The sequence below is a fragment of the Antechinus flavipes genome, chromosome 1, assembly GCF_016432865.1.
Source record: "Antechinus flavipes isolate AdamAnt ecotype Samford, QLD, Australia chromosome 1, AdamAnt_v2, whole genome shotgun sequence".
Classification (NCBI taxonomy): domain Eukaryota; kingdom Metazoa; phylum Chordata; class Mammalia; order Dasyuromorphia; family Dasyuridae; genus Antechinus; species Antechinus flavipes.
In genome coordinates this window covers 460,330,151-460,352,307 of record NC_067398.1, presented here as the reverse complement: position 1 = coordinate 460,352,307, position 22,157 = coordinate 460,330,151, and the positions used below count along the sequence as shown (strand labels likewise).

The 22,157-nt window shown below is 34.3% G+C and overlaps 1 protein-coding gene across 1 annotated transcript in view; it reads right to left on the bottom strand.

Moving 5' to 3' along the window:
* Positions 1-6,758: 6,758 nt before the first annotated feature.
* Positions 6,759-22,157, bottom strand: part of TTPA (alpha tocopherol transfer protein) — a 54,894-nt gene continuing 39,495 nt past the window's right edge. The window contains exons 3-6 of the mRNA XM_051970131.1: positions 21,959-22,112; positions 10,876-11,069; positions 9,260-9,370; positions 6,759-7,020 (exon numbers count right to left, since the gene is read on the bottom strand). Coding sequence (XP_051826091.1) covers positions 6,847-7,020; positions 9,260-9,370; positions 10,876-11,069; positions 21,959-22,112 — 633 coding nt within the window. The 3' untranslated portion in view covers positions 6,759-6,846. The remainder of the gene's footprint in view (positions 7,021-9,259; positions 9,371-10,875; positions 11,070-21,958; positions 22,113-22,157) is intronic.

Sequence of the window (22,157 nt, the reverse complement as noted above, 5' to 3'; positions counted from 1 at the left end):
ACCCACTACACCACTTAGCTCCTCCCCAATTCTTTTAATACCCTTTCCTGACCTCTATCTCTTAGAATTCCAAGTATCTATCACTGCTCAGCTCAGCTGCATCTTACAAAAAGCATTTGGGGATTCCCCCTAAGTGTTAGTACTGTCTCCCTTCTCAAGTCATGCAATAATTTTTAGAATTATATTGATAATATTTGGTTTTGTACCAGTCATTTCCTGATCATAATATTGCGTCACATACCACATCCTTAACCATTGCTCCCCAACTATCTGATAAGAGATAGTTCTATTTCACCATTCATTCTCAGGGTCAAGGAAGTGAATCAGAATTTGTTTGCCCTTTATTATTGTTTTCCTTGAGTCATTACATTTTTTGTAATTGTGTATATTGTTCTACTGATTTTATTAACTTCACTTTATGCCAATTCATAAAAGTTCTTCTGAACCCCTCATTATTTTTATTATTATTATAATTATTATTTTGATATTGGTAAGAAATAAATAGTCTTCTCTTAATTCACAATCCACAATTCTCAGGTGTTCCACAATTAAGAGATAACCACTTGGTTCCCAAATTTTCTTTCTTACCACAAATAGTAATGCTATAAATATTCTGGCATATATTTGCTTTTCTTTCTATATTTGATCTTCTCAGATTAAATGATAGTAGGACCATCTCAAAGGAACAGAATATAAAAATTTTAAAAAATAAAAACCTTAAAATATTAGGATTTTAGTACAATAAAAGATCTAAAACAAGGCTAGGTCAAGCTAAAAGGACAAAGAATACATATGTTTTGATGTTTCTCCAGCTTTTTTTGGCACAGTGCTAGTTTTGGCTTAATAATAAACACCAAGAAAACACAGGTTCTTCTACAACCAGTACCATATTATCCATACATGGAACCACTGCTTACAGCAAATGGAAAAGTTTTGAATACTGTAGATAGGTTCACTTACCTTGGCATACTTTGCAGGAATGTGTACATTGATGAGGAGGTTGATGCATGCATTGCCAGAGCTAGCTCAGTGTTTGGAAGTTCCAAGGAAAGTGTGGAAGAGAAGGGGGTATTAGAGTGCTTACTAAACTGAAAGTCAACAGATTTGTAGGCATACACTAAATGAGGTCCGCACAAGAGCTCTATATTTTTTGACAAGAGAGTTGTTCAAATTAATAAAAACAATTCAGTACTAGAATTTATTTAGAAGATTAGAAAAAGGTTGGTTTGAGGAGGAAAGAGAATAAGTTCTATTTTGTACATGTCAAATTTGAAATTCTAGGAATCAAGAAAAGAAAAGATTGAAACTAACACTGATTTGGGGAAGAAGGGACTTGAGGAATCAATTAAGGAACTTAAAAGGATTATTTTACTGCCAAGAGAGCCCAATTGAGATTCTATAATATAAATTTTCTATGGATCCAATAAATACAATTTGATATCATGTGATAGTAGGAAGATGGTGAAAGAAATCCAGGTTTGGGTTTAGCAAAGCATTAGCAGTAACAGAAAAAGATGAAAAGAAATCTGAGAGTAGAGAATTGATTTTGGAATGTATTAATTGAGGAGTATGGTGGTAAAGAGAATTTCTTCATTGGTAGTTCCCTTTATCAACAGAGTCATAGGTCTAAAACTATCCACTCCTCACCCCTCAAAAAAATTCTGCTTAGTCTTACATGAAAAATACTTTATAATCTCTAAATATATACAAACTGAGGATGAGGAAAAGTGGAATTCTGCCTTGCATTAAGAGAAAAATGATTACCTTGTGTAATGCCAGAGAAACTGAGGCAAGATAGAGATTAGAGAGTTTTTAATATTTTATTTGAAAGGGAGAGATTTACTGGGACCAAATGGATTCATGGTTTGGTCTCAGGATTGAATGAGACTATGGTCTCCAAGAATACAGCAATGAATGTCGGGTATAAAGATTCTTTTATAGGGTAACAAGAATGATAACATAATGGGGGGAGGCAGCTGGGATGGTGTTGACATAATGGGGGGAAGCACGGGAGAGGGAGAGGTACCTGATATTCTAATTAATTGGGATGAGAGAAGCACTTGATATTCTAATTAATTGGGATGGGGAGAGGCACCTGATATTCTAATAACATGTAAGATATAAGATCTTTATCATAGAATAAACATTCTGATGATTAAGAGGGTAGAGTGGTGTTGCAGGATTGAGCATTACAATTAGGAACTGAGGCAGAACAATTCAGGGAAACTGAGTCAGGACAATTAGGGAAACTGGATCAGAACAATAAAAGGGAACTGTGGTACAACACTTGGACCTAAAATTTTGCTGGGAATAATATATTTTTGCTTAGTCATGCTTCTTGATTTTGTAGGCAGAAAAACTATTTCTTGCAAAAAAAAATGCTTTATACATATATTAAAAAAAAAACAGTATACCATACCTTACATGAAATATATTTATTTTTCCATGAACAATATCATTAAAACAAATAAAAAATTAATTTTTGTAAAGTTCAGTAACAGATTCAATATTTAACATGGTTATCTTTTAAAGGCACTCTTTGCACAATCATAGAAAAATAACAGGTAAATAGACAGTGTTTTTATTGTAGCCTGTCTACTCTACTTAAAAATTATTTGTTCATTTCAAACTCTTTTATTCTTCAGGGTACTCTCATATTTTAGACCAATTTCCCATCATAAAGAAAGCCCTTCACATAGATGTGTTTTAATCTGAAGAAATAACCGTTGAAGAATTATTATTTAACCACACTACTAGATTAAAATGTTTCAGTCATACAGAAACAAACAGCATTCACTTATTCTAAACATTTCAGCAAAAGACTATAAGAAAATAGCTTGTACATTCCAACAAATGACCATAAGAAAATAGCTTATATGTTCCTTGTATACTAGAAAGAAAATAGAAGAAATGGGATAGAGGGCAACTTCCAAATAATAAACAAGGTTAAATATATTTTTGAAAGGGATTAATTACATTCCTACCAAACAATAGGCTCTCCTATCACTTCCTGGTTTTACTTAGTTCAGTGAAATTATGAGCAATGTGCATAAACTATGTGTGGGGTTACTCAAGACAAACAAGTCATAGTGGTGGTTGTTTATCCTTCTGCCTCAAATGGGATCATGACATAAGAAAGGTAATACTATGACATTCAAAGGAACTAGATTTAAGGAAAAAAGAGCTGTGTGAGTCTTGGCCTTACTTTCTCTTCTGGAGCCATTTGGGTCCAGTGACAAAATCTAGATCAGGAAGACTGGCCCTGGATGTGATGAGAAACCTTGATCTTCTTACGTTTTTAACATGTCTCAGTTGACTAAAGTAATAATGCCCAAACAGTGATTAAGGCTAAGTTAAACATGAGGCAGAAAAGGGCCTCTTTTACCTATTCAAATTGTGTGTGTGTGTGTGTGTGTGTGTGTGTGTGTGTGTGTGATCAGTTTGAAAGGGAGAGACCCTAAGGGTTTCTGGCCAAAAGAGTTCAGAGAAAAGATGACTGATTGGAGAAGAAAATGGCAAACTGCTCTAGTAACTTTGCCAAGAATATTGTCTAGGCAGTTTTTAAAATGATAAAATATAATGAAAATGCAATTGGAAGATGAGCCTTTCAGGGCAGAAGGTATCCAACATGAGACTGAGGAAGAATTGAGGACAAGGACAAATACTCTATAAAGAATGAAGCAACTGGGCCAAAGTTTAAAGGAAGTTCAGCTTTGCATGTGTTTGGTGATGAAAAAAAGTTCGATGCTACAAAGATTAATATTGCATTGGAACCTGCGATGTAAGGTCTATGAACAAGATAAGCTAGATATGGTCAAACAGGAGATGGAAAAATTAAACATCAATATCTTGGGGACATATGAATTTAAATGAATGGGAATGGGTAAATTTAATTCAAGTGATCATTACCTATACATTAATGTAAGCAAGAATCCCTTAGAAGAAATGGAATAGTCCTCACAGTCAATAAAATGATGAAAAAAGCAATACTGGGGTGAGGTATAATCTCAAAAATGATAAAAAGATATCTCTTCAAATCCAAGAAAAACCACTGAACATCACAAGGATACAAGTCTATGTTCCAACCACTGATGCTAAAGAGACCAAAGTTGCTCAATTCTATGAAAACTTATAACATCTTCTAGAAATAACGCCAAAAAAAGATATTACATTCATTATAGGGGATTGGAATTGTAAAGTAGGAAATCAAAAAATAATTGAAATAATGGATTAGCTTAGCACTGAAGCACAAAATGAAACAGGGCAAAGACTAATACACTTTTGTCAAGATAACTCAATGGAGATAGCAAATAATTTTTTTTCAACAACCCAATAAGTTATTGTACACATGGACATTATCAGATAGTCAATAATGAAATTAGATTCACTATACTTTTCAACCAAAGATGGAAAAGGTCCATGTAGTCAGTTAAAACAAGAACTGGTGCTGATTATGGTTCAGAACATAAGCTTCTTGTTAAAAAATTTCGACATAAATTTAAAAAAAAAGGGGGGAGGAGGGAACCATCAGACTGTAAAGTTATGACCTAAGTAATTCTCTTATAAATATGAATTGTAGGTGATGAATATATTTAAGAGATTTGATTCTGCTACTAAAGTGCCTACAGAACTATGGACAGAGCTTCACAATATTGTATAGGAGGCAACAACAATAACAAAAATCCCTCCAAAAGAAAAGCAAAATGGATGTTTGATGAAGCTTTAGAAAAAGCTGAGCAAAGAAGGAAAACAAAAAAGAAAAAAGAAAGAAAAAGATATACCCAACTGAGTGCGGAATTCCAGAGAATAGCAAAGAGTTATTTTCTTAAATGAGCAATGAAAGAAACAGAAGAAAGTAAAAGAATGGGAAAGACAAGCAAGAGACCTCTTCAGAAAATGAGAGATAACAACAGAACACTTCATTCAAAAATGGTCATGGTAAAAGACAAAAATAGTAGGGATTTAACAGAAGTAGAAGAAATTTTGAAGAGGTGGCAAGAATGAAACAACTGGGCCACTCCAATCAGTACCTTTGCCAAGAAAATCTCATAGGCAGTTTTAAAATGATAAAAGAAATGAAATCAGAAGATGATTTCTTTTGATTTTTGAAGTGCTATAGAATTGAAGCTTTTCAATTATGATACTAGAAAAGACTTTTGAGAGTCCCTTGGACAGCAAGAAAATCAAATCTGTGACTACAAAAGAAATTAATTCATATTATTCATTAAAATAGTACTGAAACTGAAACTTAAGTATTTTGGCCACATAATGAGAGAGCTGGACTCATTGGGAAAAATTCTGATGCTAGGAAAGATTGAAGACAAAAGGAGGAAGGAGACAGCAGAAAATGAGATGGATCAATAGTGAACATAAGCTTGGATAGACAATACTCTGATTGTATGAAAAGACATCTCCAAAACCCAAAGAAAGCTCCAAAATTTTCAAATTAAAGATACAAATAAGTAACAAAATACCAAATACAGAACTTTATATTATAGATTGAAATTTATATTAAATAAGAGGGCTGAGTTGTTCTTTTCTTTTGAGTTATTCTTGCACAGCAGGAACAGTGGAAATAGTACATCTTAATTACCTGAAATTATTTTTCAGAAGCCTGATTAACATTTCTAGAGCCTCCTAATCTAATTGCTCAATTGCTACTATTAAAAAAAAAAAAACACTGAAAATTCTATTTAAATGGCATTTCTAAGATCATAAGATTTACAGTAAAACTGAAAAAAAAAAAAAAAAGGCTTTGGAATTGTGAACTAAGCTCTTAATTTTTACAAATAAAATTGCCAAAGTCACACAGCTGAAAAGAGTTCAGATCTGAACTTAGATCTTCTGATTCCAAATGCAATGCTTGTGCCCCAACTATGCCAAACTGCTCCCCAATTATAATAAAACAATGTGAGCATTTCCTCTATTCTTTAATATTAAGTTTCTAATAATATTGTGCTTTTGTTAAGACTAGTTTATATAAGAGAAATGGACACTATTTCCAAATTCTTGTGCCTATGTATTAACTAAAAATATTAACTCATCCAAAAGTCAACATTAAAAACCTGATGAAGATAGGAACACACACACACACACACACACACACACACACACACACACACACACACACACAATTAGCTATACGTGAAACATTTCCACATTTTTTCTTTTTCATTAGCAATATGAGCAGCTCCACACAAGTTCATAAATGATGTGAATGAGTATATAACATTCTGTCATGCTTCAGCTAAAGTGTTTCAATGTGCAACGCATCTGAAATATCATTTCCCTGAGATGAATTCCTCCTTTCATTTCCTTATCTTTCTGGGCTGAGGAAATAACTTCACACATCAAAAGTCAGATTCCAAACTTAGTTGGATTTCTATAACCAAACTATTTGGACTATACTCTCATAGGTTAGTTTGTCATTACTTTTTTCTATCATTGAACTACTTTATATATTCTGTGGAATTGGGATTTGATTTTATGTTGTTTCAGTAACTACAAAAATATTTCTTTGAAGTATATTCCAAAGACATGTAATTTGCCTGCAATAGAGATCAGCCTTGTCACATCTAATTTTGACATAACTTATTCAAGAATAATGTGCAATAATTTCTCTTAATATTTCCTGAGGTCTAACAATTATGTAATTTTCTAAAAATTAATAGAAAATTCAGTTTAAAAAATTTAAAATGGACATTAATATCTGTCTTCACAAAAAAATTTTCACATTCTAAACTTCACATTTTCAAAAATTGGTTTTGGTAGAAATTATTATTCCACATAATTACCATGGAGAAATTCCCCAGGATTCGAATTAGTAAAGCCTCTTAAGATACAGTATTATTGAACATCTTGAGAAATGCTGTGAAGATAATCTTCAGAGTTCATTATAAAATCTCTCCACTCTTGGCAAAGGTCCTCCATGGAACATGTTTCACCACCATACTCTAGGGGTAGAATATCTGGAAAATGCTGGGATAAGTTTTCTTTATAATTGCTTCCATGCATATGAATCTGAAAGAAACAGTAATTTTAGAAAATGTCTTTCTCCTCCTTTTTCAACATATAAGAAATATATAAAAGCCTATTTCCAACTGAAAGTCTACAATGTAGGACAAGAATGCTCTAACATTGAAACACATAAAATTGAGTTTGGATGTCATATTATATTAAAGAATGCATCTTTACTCGTTTTGGATTTTAAAAATATATATATATCAGTATCAGTACAGAATATTACAATACTCAATTTTGAACCTACTTTGACTCTGACATCAATCTTTACTGAAGCTAAGTTTGAAACACATGAACATTCATTAGTAATAGCAACTCTGGAATTCCCACAACCATTTTCAAGGTTGTAATTTTGGGGAAAGGGGATAGGTTGAGGAGGAACCTTTTCCCTTCTAAAAGAAAAAAAATGACACTCTAAAATTCAACATTTTCTGAATTTCACTTTCTGATATACAACTGATTCTTAGCAAAGTAACTATTGAAGGATGTTCATAAATAATTGTAATCATGCACGTTCATGCAAATAATATGCACACATCTTAGCTATATTGTGCTGAGAATAATATTTTTGTACCTTTAATCCTTAGGGTCAATTAGAAATGAAGAAAAAAATATCATCACTGGTTAAAAATCTGAAATCCCTCAATTTTATAAATCTTCAAAATTCATCTTGAGTATTAAAAATATTATTATGAAAGAACTGAAAATCCAATGCCAGTTCATTTAATTGTAAGAATAATCTTTTCCTCAAATCTCAAACATATTGACCAGTTCTCTGTGTTCTTAAATCACTTTTAAACATTAAAAATCAGATTGATTGGTCAAAGTTAGCTCAGGAAGGCCTAAGAAAACTAACAGGGATATTGTTGAATGACTCAGAGACAGAGAATTAGTTGTTATTTTTCCTTCCTATTTTGAGTCTTTCATAGCAGTTTTTACCCACTGGGAAATTTTCCTTGATTAACCATCTTTTGGGGGCTTTTATTCTGCTCAGCTTTAGCTCATTAAGACTATATAATGATCTTCAGGTATATAAAAAAATTACAAATATGATAGTAAATAATTACTTCCCAGTTCCAAGAAATATATTTTTTTAAAAAAAAGGTCTGTTTTCAGAAAGAAGGATTTTAGGAAGTTACAATGAATATTTTTAAACATCGAAATGCTGAGTATCCTATAAGACATCATCTTCCAATGTTATGGCAGTTAAATTCCAATTTAACATCTCAACATAGGACATCATAATATTAAGTTATATTACTATACATCTTTCTAGTGCAATGGAAAGAATAGAACTGAATTCTTTCAGAAAAAATTATAGGACTTGGCTTGGAATTCAGCTTTACTATTACTTGCCACTAACTAATAGCAAATTGCTTATTTATCTTGCACCTCATTTTCCACATCAGCAAAAAGAGGAAGTAGTACTAAATAATTTCTGGTTTTAGTTCCGAAACAATGTAATTATGATTGCAAAGGTATTTTAAAGGTTTTTAAAAAGCAGAGTTAGGACCACTAGGAATTTTTTGGATATTGAACTGCCTAATCATGTAGGAATGCAGGCTTTCCTATCACTAACCATTTTGACTATATTTTGGCCTTCTTTGACCTCCTCACCTTTGAACTCTGCACTGGAGACAATGGACTTTGATGAGGTGAAATTTCACCTTATCTTCTCTGGAATCAGGTCTCTGTATCACTTGCTAAAAGTTTTTAAACCAGATCACTGACTTTTTTTAGTGACCAGATAACTATTTTTTTTAAGTTTATGACAAAGATTTTTCTCAATTTTCTTCTAATTTTCTACAATCAGTATATTTAATTCTATTTTTGTACCTGTGACTTCTGTTTGTTGAACTGCTAAGATTTTCCTCCTTTTTTGTAAATGAGATAGATATAACTCATCACTGCCTTCTAATGTTGATGAAAAATCAACATTAGCTGACTTCAATATATTTATTAGTGATAAAACTGATAGCTAAATGAAATTTCATGTTTACAATGTTTACAAAGCACTTTCTATATATCATCTCATTCTGGAATTTACAGCAAATCTGATTTTTACAGCAAAGGTGCTATATTAGTACCCTCATTTTATGGATAAGATACCAAATCTGAGAGAGTTGTTAAGTGACTTCAGTTTCAACACAGTATAATCTAGGTGCCTAAAATCCTTACAGAGACTATGAAAAATCATAACTTGCATATCACCAAAAAAAAATTCTAAAATATGACTCACCCGTTGCTTAATTTTTTCAGTCAGAAAAGGTTTAATCAGAGAAAAGACAGTATGGAAGATTATAGGCTCATTTATCAAATGGATACCACGAACTTTTAAGGGAAAAGAGTCCTTTAAAAAAAATTTAAATGTGTCAGCAAAAAAGCAAAAAATAAATATTAACACAATTTTATTACAAATAAGTTACAAGTGAAATATGTTTTTAGTAAATAATTATATCCAAAGCCAAATCAGAGCTACAATTTTTAAAAAAAAGTTCATTCATTATAAAAGTTTGTCAGATTTACAGATAAAAATAAGCAAATACACAGGCAAGGAATTCAGAGTATACAGTTCAACTTGGGGAGGAATCACAAAATCTACATGGAGAAGTAATAAAACTCCCCCTCACACCAATTATATACACAGCTTATAATTAATTTGGACAAAGTTTATCATTACTCATTTTGGACACTGGCATGAGCAGGGGCAGGCAGGTGATGCAGTAGAAAGAGCCCAGGGCCTAGGGTCAGGAAAAATTGAGTTCAAATTTGGTCTCAGACATTTACTAGCTGTGTGATCCTGAATTAGTCATTTATTCTTTTTTTACTTTCATTATTTTGTCTTAATTCTTTGGAGAAGGATTATGGTAATGGAGAAGGAGAAAGGTAAACCACTCTAGTATCTTTACCAATGCATAGACAGAATGCAGTTATGTAGCATTAGACTGAATAACAATAATAAAATAAACTATTAGCACCAGATTTTCAAATCTGACATACATATGCACATACTTTACAATATGTATCCCTCAAACTTTTTTATGGAGAGGCAACTGGGTTAAGTGATTTGCCTAGGTCCACACATAGTAAGTGTTAAGTGTCTGAGGCTGCATTTGAACTCAAGTCCTCTTGATTTCAGGGATGGTACTCCATCCACTGCACCATCTAATTGCCCCAATCTACTAATTCCTCAAATATTCAGTGCCTCTTTTGTAACAAAGCAATGTATTAGGTTCCAAATATGAAAGAAATGATCCTGTCCATAGCCTACTAAATAGTTTTTCTTAAAGTTATGATGTTTGAATTATTATGTGCATCTTTGTATATGTTGATTTCTTTTGATTTTATAGTCGTCTATTTTTTTCTTGGGACTCATTTATATGACACAAAATTTACAAACCTTAATGAAGTAAGTGTAAAAATATTTTAAAGATCCAGTGGGGAGAAAGCTCATCATCTGGGCTTTTATGCTACACATAAGCTTCAGTTAAGGTCAAGACCAAATGATTTGATTCAATATATTGCACCAATGGTTAAAGCCTCTCAATTCACTTTATTTCACTTCATTATATATGAATTAATCACTAGATAAAGTAAGCAGATTGTGAAAAAAAAAGGCCATTTTTTATTTGTTTGGACCAATATAGCATAGTGACTAGAGTAAACCTAACCTCTTTAAGTCTTGGTTTTCCTATCTGTTAAATAGAGATAATAGTAACTATAGTATTCATTTACTTTTCTTAAAAGAGGCCATTTTTAAACTTGCCTTCTACTAAATTCAGCCCAAGGTTAGTCACAAATGTCACTAAATGTGAAATCCAATAACTAAAATTTAAAATGTTGGATTAAACTTACTGTTAGCACAGCAGCAATCTTCTTGGAAACAGATGGACTGATTTGAAAGGCATGAGAAAATTTCCATCCTTCCAGATCAAAAATAGCTTTGATTCCATTTCGTTGTGTATCTACTTCCTTAACAATGAGCTCTGATGTGATAAGACTTACACGAAATACATCATAAGCTGTGAAAACTTTTGGGTCCCAATGTGCTGAAAATAAAACATATATGATAGAACTAAGGAGGTTTTAAATCACACGTCAAAAAGATGTTGAACAAGTTTTTCAAAGACAACTACCAAGAAAAGATACAGGCAGAAAGGATAAGCTAAAATAAGCACAAAGATGATAAGCCTATGCAAGGTATCTTATGTTACTAACACTGGCCTCCTTTTGTCCCTCAAACAAAACATTCCATCTCCTAGCTCCAGGCATTTGCCCTGGCTATTCCAAATCCTTGGAATGTTTTCCCCTTTTTCTGCCTTCATGCTTCTTTCAAATCCTAGAAAAAAATCCCATTTTCTGAAATAAGCATTTCCCAGTCCTCCTTATTGCTAGTGCCTTTTCACTGATGATTCTCACCAATTTATTCTGGCCAGATCTTGTTATATAGCTCTTTTCACATTGTCCTCCCCCTTTAAACTTTGAACTCCTTGAGAATAGAGACTGTTTTTGAATTTCTTTGTCTCGCCAGTATTTAGCACAACACCTAACACATAGCAGGCACTTAAATATTTACTGATAGACTAATTTGTGAATAGCTTAGCAGGATGTATGGGTAAGGTTCCATAGAGGAGTGGAGCATATTGCATCAACAATGGACCACAGGGATATTACCTTTATTTCAATCCTGAAAATATTTCATAAATGTCAGCTCAAGCCCGCAGGCCCTTGCACTTAAAAGAAAGCTAAGTTATTAGCAAGTAAAAATTTCAATAATAATAGAAAAAACAATTTACCTTCCAATACTAACTATCCTTCAGATTGCAAAGAACATATTTGCTGCAACAATGGGAAGGGTGAAAAGGACTAGATTAATAGAAGCTAGCATATTGTGCCTGGGTAATGTTTTCGTTGAGATCCCTGATTTGAATCTCCAGATTCCCTGGTGACCTCAGGAAAACACTCCTGGTACACACACACACACACACACACACACACAGAGCTAGTAGTGAAGGTAAGTATAACATAAGGTAAAATCAAAATACTCAACCTTGAGGGCTCCAAGCATAGAGTTAGTAGTCTGTAGGAGAATTTTGATACATCATTTTTAAAAATATCCCTTCATATTTGGCTCATTAAATGTGGTTTTAATGAAACAGGTTCTGAAACAAGTTTTAGTGCCTTCACCTAGGGATTATCTCCTATCTACTCTGTATCTCATATGTATGTGTATTTACCCATTGCCTCTCCAATTAGAATGTGAGTTTCCTAAAGAGAGTGTTTATTTTCCTCTTTCTTTGCATTCCCAGAACTTAGCACAGTGCTTGGCTCATAATGAACACTTAATTTGTATGTTTTAATTACTTTTCTTCTGATTCTTCCTTCAATCAAAAATGTTTTTTTGTGGAAGATAATGTTCCCCATTTGTTTTCTATGTCCCTAATAGGATAAGACAAAGAAAATTTTTCTTTCACTTACTCTTCTGTTAGAATTTACTTCAACATTTCAAAGATCAGTAATTTTGTGAGAAAACTTATAAAAGTTGGTAGATGGTCTTCAGACGCTGCAGTGGCCATCATTCTGTGATAAACATCTCTAAACATAAACAAAGTCTATCACCAGGTCTGTCCCTGAAGCATTTCTAGCTGGCTAGGCCCTCTTCAACTGTCTTCCATGGACAGATCCTTCAAGAGCCCAGGTTCTTTCCACACTGTGTTGAAGTATAATTTTCTAGGTATATATTCCATCTACAGAATTTCAGATTTGGAAAAGTCCTTAAAAACCACAAATGCTCACTCTCCCATGAATAAAAGCCCCATTTACAGGAAAAATATTCACATAGTAACATGCATGGTCAGGGTACACATGTGAAGTAGAAACTCATGCCTCATAATACAGCTCATGCTGAAAAAAATAAAAAATCCCCATTACAGCATACCCACCTGTGCTTGAAGACCTTCAATGAGGGGGGATACATTCTTTCCTGAGGCATCATCTGCCACTTCTGGATAGTTCTAATTTTAGGAAATTTTCTTTTTATAATCAAACTTTATTTTGTTGTTGTTGTTGTTTTTTTTTTTTTTTTTTTTTACAATTTCCACTCATTGATCCTATTTCTGCCCTGTAGTGCCAAACAAAACAAATATAATCCTTCCACAGGATAGCCTTTCAAATGTATTTCATAAATAGCTATCATGTTTCCCTCCTCCCCCACTCTCAGACTTTTCTTTTCCCAAGCTAATACTCAGCTTCTCTGACCAATCTTCATATGACATGGCTTGGGACTCTTTAATATTCTGAATTTTCTCTAGCTTGCTTGTCAATATTCTTCCTAAAATTTGATACCCATAATTAAACCCAAACTCTAGATGTGCTTCTGACTAAGTCAGAATACAGTGGGTCTATCTTCTCCTTATTCTTAGAATCTAGACGTCTCTAAATAGCACAGTAGATAGAGTGCTAGGCAGGGAGTCAGAACCTTCCTGTGTTCAAATTTGGCCTCAGGTACTTATTAGCTGTGTGACCCTGGGCAAATCACTTAACCTCAGTTTTCTTATATGTAAAATGAGCTGGAAAAGAAAATGGTAAACCTCTCTAGTATCTCTGCCAAGAAAACCCCAAATGGGGACATAAAGAATCAGAAACAACTGAACAACAGATCCCAAGATCACACATAGTCTATTGTTAAATCCTATAGAATTAACAGTCTCCTAAATCTCTAGATGAATTGGTGTCTAACCATATTTTCCCCATACTGAAAATCTAAATCTGATTTGTCCAATCCAGGTATAAAATTTTACATTTATGGCAATTAATTTCCATGTTAGTCAGAGTAGAGTAATATAGATTGAGATATGGAAGGGTTCTGAGAAGCCATCTGGGTAAACTTCCTCATTTTACAGATGAGGAAACTGAGGGTAGGTAGATGGCACAGTAGAGTACTGACCCTGAAGTCAGGACCTGAGTTCAAATCCAGCTTCAGACCCTTAACCCTGGGCAAGTCATTTAACCCCAATTGCTTTGCCCCCCAAAAAAAGAAAGAAAAAAAAAAGACATATAAACGAGGCAACTAAGGTTCAGGGAGATTAAGCAACTTGCTTATAAAGGATTCAGTCACCATAATGATTGAACCCAGAACCTGATTCCAGTCAATACTTTTTCCATTATTCCATTCTGCCTCAAGATTCAGTCCAACATTAAAGGTTGTTCAAATCTTATCAGATCTTAATTCTGTCATCAAATATTAGTTACCCCTTTCAGATTTCTGTTACTGCATTTGATAAACATAATATCTTTATTATGTATTTTTATATTATATAATAATTTATTTAAGACATTGAAAAAAGTTTAAAAGCACAAATTCCTTGGGCATTCCATTGGAGAACTCTTGCAAGTCAACGTAAAAGCAGTGATGGTTATTTTTTGAGTTCAGGCACTATGCTGACTATGAGGCAGTTAGATGGGCCTGGAATCAAGAAGACCTAAGTTCAAATTTGGCCTCAGACACTTATTACCTATGTGACCCTGAGCAAGTAACCAAACCTTTATTTTCCTTATTCCCCTGGAGAAGGAAATGGCAAATCACTCTAGTTATCTTTGCCAAGAAAATTCCACATACCCTATTAGTGTGCTTTGGTCCATGGGGTCATTAAGAGCTAGACATGACTAAATAACAAATTTGCTGATTGAACTATCATTTAGTTCACTTCCTAAAATTATTTCATAAAAAGATTATGAGAAAACTTCATAAAATATTTTAGTAAAATCAATATATGAAAATTAAAATCCATACATGATATTCCTCTAATGTCAGTTCTGTCAAAAAAAGGAAATAAGGTGAACATTGCATGATCTGTTCTTGATGAGGACATGCTACCTCTTTATTATTACTATTTAACTTTGTAGACATTAATTAACTATCTCTAAATGAACATTTTCTAGAATTTTGCCAAGAATCAAAGTAAAACACCTTGGCTTATAGTTTTCGGCTTCTGATCTTTTGGAGAGAGAGAGACAGAGACAGAGAGAGAGAGAGAGAGAGAGAGAGAGAGAAGAAAAAAGCCATTAAAACAGTATTTGAACTTTTCTAGTCCTTCAAGTGCCTCTCTATTTTTCAGTAACTTTAAAATATCACGAAAGCTAATTCATCAATCACAGTCACCATTTCTTTTAGTACCTGAAGATGTAGTTCATCTGGGCCAGGTGATCTGAACTCATCAAGGTCAAGTAGGTGCTCTCTTATGATCTCCTTATTCATCTTGGACATCAACTCCCTATCAGCCCCCAAATGCTTTTTTCCTTCCTTTCTAGTCCAAGGGTCCTTTTCCTTGGCAGACAAACAAGTAATTATAAGAACTGGGCAGGTCTGCTTTTTCTCTGTTGTTAGATCAATGATATATCATCTACCTCAGGAAGTAAGTAGCCCAATCCTTTCTTTGAACTTCTTTTCTCCAAGATATATTTAACACCTGTGAGGAATTCCCCTCTTCCAAACTCATGGGGTGGTCCACTAGGCCATGGTTATCAATTTCAAGATAAACCTCACATCTGTATCCTTAAAAAATTGCTTGGGAGCCCACATGTGTTTACATATAAAAGCCATAAGACAAACTTAGTTCAAGGAGAAGTTGTTGAACAAAATGTCCTGGTTTAAAAAAAAAAAAAAAAGTAGCAATAGATTATTCCTTTTATAAACCTGGGGTGTATTTTCCCATGAATAAAAACAATTTCAGTGGGAAGTTTACCCAAGTGTAATATGCATTGTCAGGGTATACATATGGAGGAACAACCCATGCTTCAAATGCTAGGCCACTGATATTTTCTAGTGATTTCATCATGCTTCGAGATGCTGGCAAGTACCTGTCTGGTTGGATGCTGCTGTGCGGAATGTTAGACCAAGAGTCTAATCTCTCCCTGCCCTACCCCCACTCTTCTATTTCTTTCAGCTTCTGCCTCTCTGCATTTAAGGAAAAAATATGCCCAAATGTAACGTTTTAGCTTAAAGTCTATAGGATTTGCCCCATCCCCCACTCCCGTGTTCTTCTAGAAAGGGCAGAAACACTTGTCTGGAAACCAGGGCAAAATTTCTCGAGCCTTCTTCCCACGGAGCTTTGGTGACTGAAACTTCTCATCTGCCCAGTAAAAGACTGCCAGCCCCAAGCTCCACATTCTTAGAACCAAGAACAGGGTTCTAGAAGGGAGTCAATGTTATTCTTTTATTTAGACTCTTGTTTCTTGGCGAAGGCTTTGAGTTTTTATGGGACATCACCCTGGTAATGGTGAGCAATAAATATATCTCCTGATTTGAATTTCTAAAAGCTGATCGATATATAAAGCAAGGGCCGCTAGGTGGCGCAATACTGCAGCGTGCCAAACGAAATCAGGCACTCGGCTTCCGGAATTCCAACAGGACCTCAGACACTTAATAGCTGTGTGACGCCCGGAAAGTCACTTAACCCCGTTTTTCGCATTTCCTCATCTGTAATAAGAGCTGGGGAAGAAAAGGGCAAATCGCTGCAGTATCTTTGCCAAATGTGACTCCAAATGGGGTCACAAACGGTAGCACACGACTGAACAACAACAAAAAAACTACACAATAGGTAATGGTGATTTTTCTCAATACGACCTGCCAGTTTGGAGATCAAAGGTTCCCTAGTTGTTATATTCGAAGTCTCTTTCTATCTTCCATGTAGTTGAATGGTCCAAAAAAAAAAAAAAAAAGGCCAACACCAACTAAGCCTAAGGAGCAAGTCTGGTTCCATCAGACTAACTGGTCTTTCCATATAGCTGCAGCCAGATAGAATCCAGGGTGTGCGTTCACATAGATTAGATTTTTTAAAATCTCCTTTAATGTCCTTAGTTTTATCCTCCCAGCCCTGATCGTTCTAAATTTTAGCCCTCTTGACATTATTCTTGCAATGCTATGTCTCACTTCGATATTCATCTTATTGTTGCTCCCATCTTCTATATGAAACTTTTGAAAATCTAAGTAAAATAATAAAATTGTTCTGTATACATGCCAAGCTCTTTAGCCAATAGAAGTGTTTTTCTGTCTTTGAAATTCCTATCTGCTAATCGTCTAGAATTCTTTCCATTATCTTCTATTTAATTTTTCCTTTGGATCCTTTGAAATCTATTCTCCCCAAATATCAAATGCATAGTAAATTATGCCCAGTTTTCCTCTTCTTTGTCACAAATTCCCAGATGCAGCAGTCCCATTCTTTCCCACTCCAGTTCTGCCTCTTACCACCAGTGACCTGATTGTTGTCCTTCATGCTTGAAGAAGACCAAAATGACATCACTATGTTAGAGTTAAATTTCAGTGTGTCTGACTGTGGCTGAGCACATCAGTACAAGCTTGGAATGCCCTGCCATAGGGCACAGTACCTATGGACATGTGGGCTGGCTTCTTTAGCTTTGAACATCCCTCATGTGTTTTCTGAGCTAATTCAATTCCGCTTTGCTCTTAAAGCACAGCGCCTTCTCTGATGAGGGCACGCCATGGAGGGTGGTCCTGTGTCTCCCATGTCATACAATCATTTCTCAAGTTCTTAAGAGACCGTGAGTGTCCTTGTGTTGCTTTTTCTGACCACTTTGTGAGCCCCTGCCCTGGGAGTTTTCCATAAAATAATCTTTTTGGCAAGCATACATTTGGCTAGCTCAACAGAGTTGTGCTCTGTACACTAGAGCTGGACTGCTTTTCAATTGAGTTCAACATGGTTTCTTATCCTGTTGGGTGATCTTCAGAATCTTTCTAAGACAATTCAGATGGAAGTAATTCAGTTTCCTGACATGGCAATGGTATATAAGCATCCATGTCTCACAGGCATAAAACAATGAAGTCAGTACAACAGTTCTGTAGACCTTTATTTTAATAGTCAATCTAATACTTTTCCTTTCCCACATTTCAATCTATTATCAATGTGGACATCCCTGGAAAATATACTGCCAGGGCAAATGAACTTATCCACAACATTCAAAATTTCCCCATTGGCTGTAATTGATGGTTCTACATGTGGATGGTGTGGTACTGGCTGATGGAGGAGCTGTGTTTTCTTGGGTGTTATTAGGCCTAGTAATTAGGTTATTAGCACAAGCAATAGAGAATTGATCCAAATTTGTTGTATCTCAGCTTCGGAGGCTGTATTGAGTGCACAATCATCTGCAAACAAAAATATCACACACCAACACTCACTCCATTTTAGTTTTGGCTTGTAGCCTTTCCAAGTTGAAGAATTTATCACCAAGGGAGTAGTTAACTTTGAATCTAGATAGTACTTGAAATCAGGAAGATTTGAATTCAAAACTGTCTTCAGACACTTACTAACTGTGTGATCCTAGACAAGTCACTTAATCCCTATTTGCCTCAATTACTCATCTGTAAACTGGGGCACACTGGGCAAGGAAATGGAAAACTACTCTAGCAACTTTGTCAAGAAAACTCCACAGATAAAAGTCTATGACTTCACATAGACATGACTGAACAACAACATCTTGTGAAAACTGAAATAATCATTAAGGCAACTCAACAGCTACTCTGCTTTTGATAGAAACAGAATTTCAACACATATGTTGAGTAAATTAAATCCTTTATCATTATTACATCATATTTCAATAACAAGTTTATTTATGGTCAGTTGCATAAATATCTAGCTTGTGGCTCTTTTTTTCTGTGATATACTCTTAAGACAAAATGAAATATTCCATTGATCTTCATCCAAAAACTCTTCACCATCCTTATGATTCCTGATTCCTGAATTTCCTCATATGATTATTTCTCATTAATACATATACAATACTATTCCATTCTCCCCCACTTTTTTCATAACCTAATCCTGTTTACTTTAAATAAGATATACTCATTCAGAACCAAATTGTAGTCATGGGTTTCATCCCACCAAGTCTCACTGATGTTTATGAAGTGAAATACAATTGCTTGTGTTCAGACCTCAAAGTCACCTTTACTTGCATGTAGATTTTTAAGGCCATGAATTTTGCTACTCACTATTTCTTGGTCTTTCATTTGCTCTTGTGAAATTCTGGGTGCTTCAATATCTTTTCTCCCTTCTTTATATCTACTCTTTATAGGATCTAGCTTGGCAGAGATAAAACAAAGGCAGTTTAGTCCTTCCCCTTATCCATTTTAGCTTAAAGCTTCTTTGATGAGATACCAGACAAGATACCAGACAAATATGTTCTTTTATTTTTCAAGATAATACTTAAAGTCTTTATTCTTAAAATATTCTTATACATTAAAAAATAGATGTCAGTAACATCTTGGTAATCCTCTGATCAGTGTAGTATTATAATTCATTGGAATAGGAATTTTTCTGAAGGGCATTACATATATTTAACATTTTATAAATAATGAATAGTTGAGCCAGTAATGACAAAGCTACAGGGAATAGATCAACATTCTTTAGCATGGGTCTTTGTGTACATATGTTACAGTGTACAGAAAATAAAAACTATGCAAATAGTTCAAAAATCAGAGAACTATGATTCCAAAGCCTATTCATGTTAAGAATAGAATGGATAAAAGGAAATGTTTTACTTTAAAAAAACTACTAACAGACATTGCTAAATGCTAATTATATACAAAGCAATAAAAAGTTCTAATAAAGATAACCATGAAAAGTAGTGGAAAAGTGAAGGGGAATGTGACAGTCTCTCACATAGAGTCAAGCAAAATATATTCTTAGTAGTCTTTGCCAGGCATACACCATCCCTAGCTAGGAGTTTGTTAGTCCAAATTTTAAGCCTTATCCTGAAATCAAATCCATTCCCAGACACCAACTTCTTAAAGCTGACAGTATCTGTGAGTTTACCTTACCAATTTCCTCCTCTTCAAGAAGAGACTCAATTTATGGTTTTTTTTTCCTTTTTTCAAATGTATTCTTTCTTCCCTTCTTCCTCTCTTCTATTCTGTGGCAGGTTAGAATTTTCTTCCTTTCTTGATACCTTTACTTATTTCTTTTCATAACAAAGGGTTTTTTTTTTTTTCCTTCTAGAAACTCTTCACTGTCACTGATTATTTGGAAGATGTAAAGACATTCCTTGATCCAAAAAAGTTCCTTGAGTCACTTCTTAGAAGAAAGGGATGGATTAAAGGTATAGAATAGGGGCAAAGTGCCTAGACTGCATTGCATGAGTAGATGGTATTTAATTATCAACTCATATAAATTCATCATATAATGTGATTACCTAAAAAAATAATGGAATCTTACACTGCCTTAAAAGTCTCACTGTATACCATAAAAGTCAGATACTTGAAATATTGTACTCAGTTCTGGATACCAACAAGAAAGGAGTCAATAAGCTGTAATGCATAAGAAGATAATGGCCATGATGTTGAGGCAATCTGAAGCTTTGTCATATGAGAATGGGTTAAACAAATTAGGGACATTTAACCTAGGGAACAAACTTCAGAGACACGTGATAGTTCCCTTTCAAGTATTTGAAGTGCTTTTACCAGGCAAAAAAGGGGAGAAATGGGTTATTTCTGATTGATTCAAAAGGGAAAACTAGGACCAATGAGTAGATAGAAACTGCAACAATGAACAATTTAGTTCAGTATAAGAAAGGATTTCTTAACAATTGACTTTGAAAATGGGATGTGTTATTTCATAAATAGTAAGTCCCTATCACTGGTGGTACTGAAGTAGAAGTTGGGTGATTACTTTTCAGGGCTGTTGTAAGAGTTTTTATTGCCCTAGAATAAAATGTGGACTATAAAGGTGATTGGTAAACTCCTTTCCAATTCTAGGATTTTCTGAGTTAGACCTTCAAAGGGAGCCTCAAGCAAAGTGAAGGTAAATTCTATGTCTTCCCGTTTGGTTTCAACTATGCACAAGTATTAGGAAAAAGAAAGATAGTTATAAGGTATCAACCTACACATCACAGGAAGTGATAAAGGTTTTTCCCATAAATTTCTTTTGGCCTTTGAACTGTCAGAAGGGAAAAGAGATAGAAGAGAAAAGGGGGAAAAAGGAGAAAGAAAAGGAGGGGGAAGGAGAGGAGATGAGGGGACGAGAAGAGAAAAGGAAGAGAGCGAGAGAAGGAGAGAAACAAGGACAGATAGCAAAGACAAGCAGTAAAAAAAAAAAATGAAATAGAGAATAGAAAAAAGCAGATGAAGATAAAAAGAATATAAGACCATAGATTTAGAGCTGGCAAGAGTTGTAGAAGCTATCTATCCCGATCCTTCATTTTACAGATGAAGAAACTGAGCCCCAGAGAAGTGAAACACGTTGTTTAGGTCAAAGATGTAATAAGTAGTACTGCAAGGATTTGAACACAGGTCCAATTTGAGGGATTTAGCCAAGGTGTATGTTGTGAGAACTCTAAGAGTGCCACTAAAAAACGCTAAGGGTTTAACCCACATGAGTTACTCCCTATACCAATGAATTATGCACTTCCCAAAGCTATCCTCTACTATGTGCTTTGCCTCTAAAAATTATAGTCTAAATATTCTGTTATTGTTTGATTATTGCAACAATGAACATTTTAGTTCAATATAAGAAAGGATTTCTTAACAATTGACTTTGAAAATGGGATGTGCTATTTCACAGAATAGTAAGGTATTGTTTCTTATTAACTACTTGTAAACTTCTAGATGTCTGCTTCTACCTTTTCCTTCCTCTTCTTTCTTAGGACCTTTTAAATCTCCTTCTCTTTCATTTTTCCTTCTTTCCTCTATCTATATGTCTTAAAATTGATGCTATTTGTGGTGGGTAACATTGAAAGTTGAAATCACAGGTTCTTGACCTATTGACATAATGATGAAAGCAGTCTTTATAAATCTCGGTGTTATATTCTCAATTTTCAGAATCACAATGAATTTCTAAATCCCTCTTAATATTTTAAGACTAAAGGCAAGAAGCTCTTTTATGCTTTCAGCAAAAAGTTAATGTTGATGATGTTCTATTTTATTACTTACCAATTCTATAAATAAGAACTCTGCTTCCAGTTGGGTCCCTGGATTTCAGGACCCCATGATAACCAGAATTCAAAAGGCCAAGGATAGTTGTAGGACGGAGATCTGCAGTTATTTCAGGACATTCCTTTCTCCATTTGTGATAGTTTTTCATTAACTGAAAAGAAAGTGTACCTTCAGATGACCTCTAGTAAATAGAAAA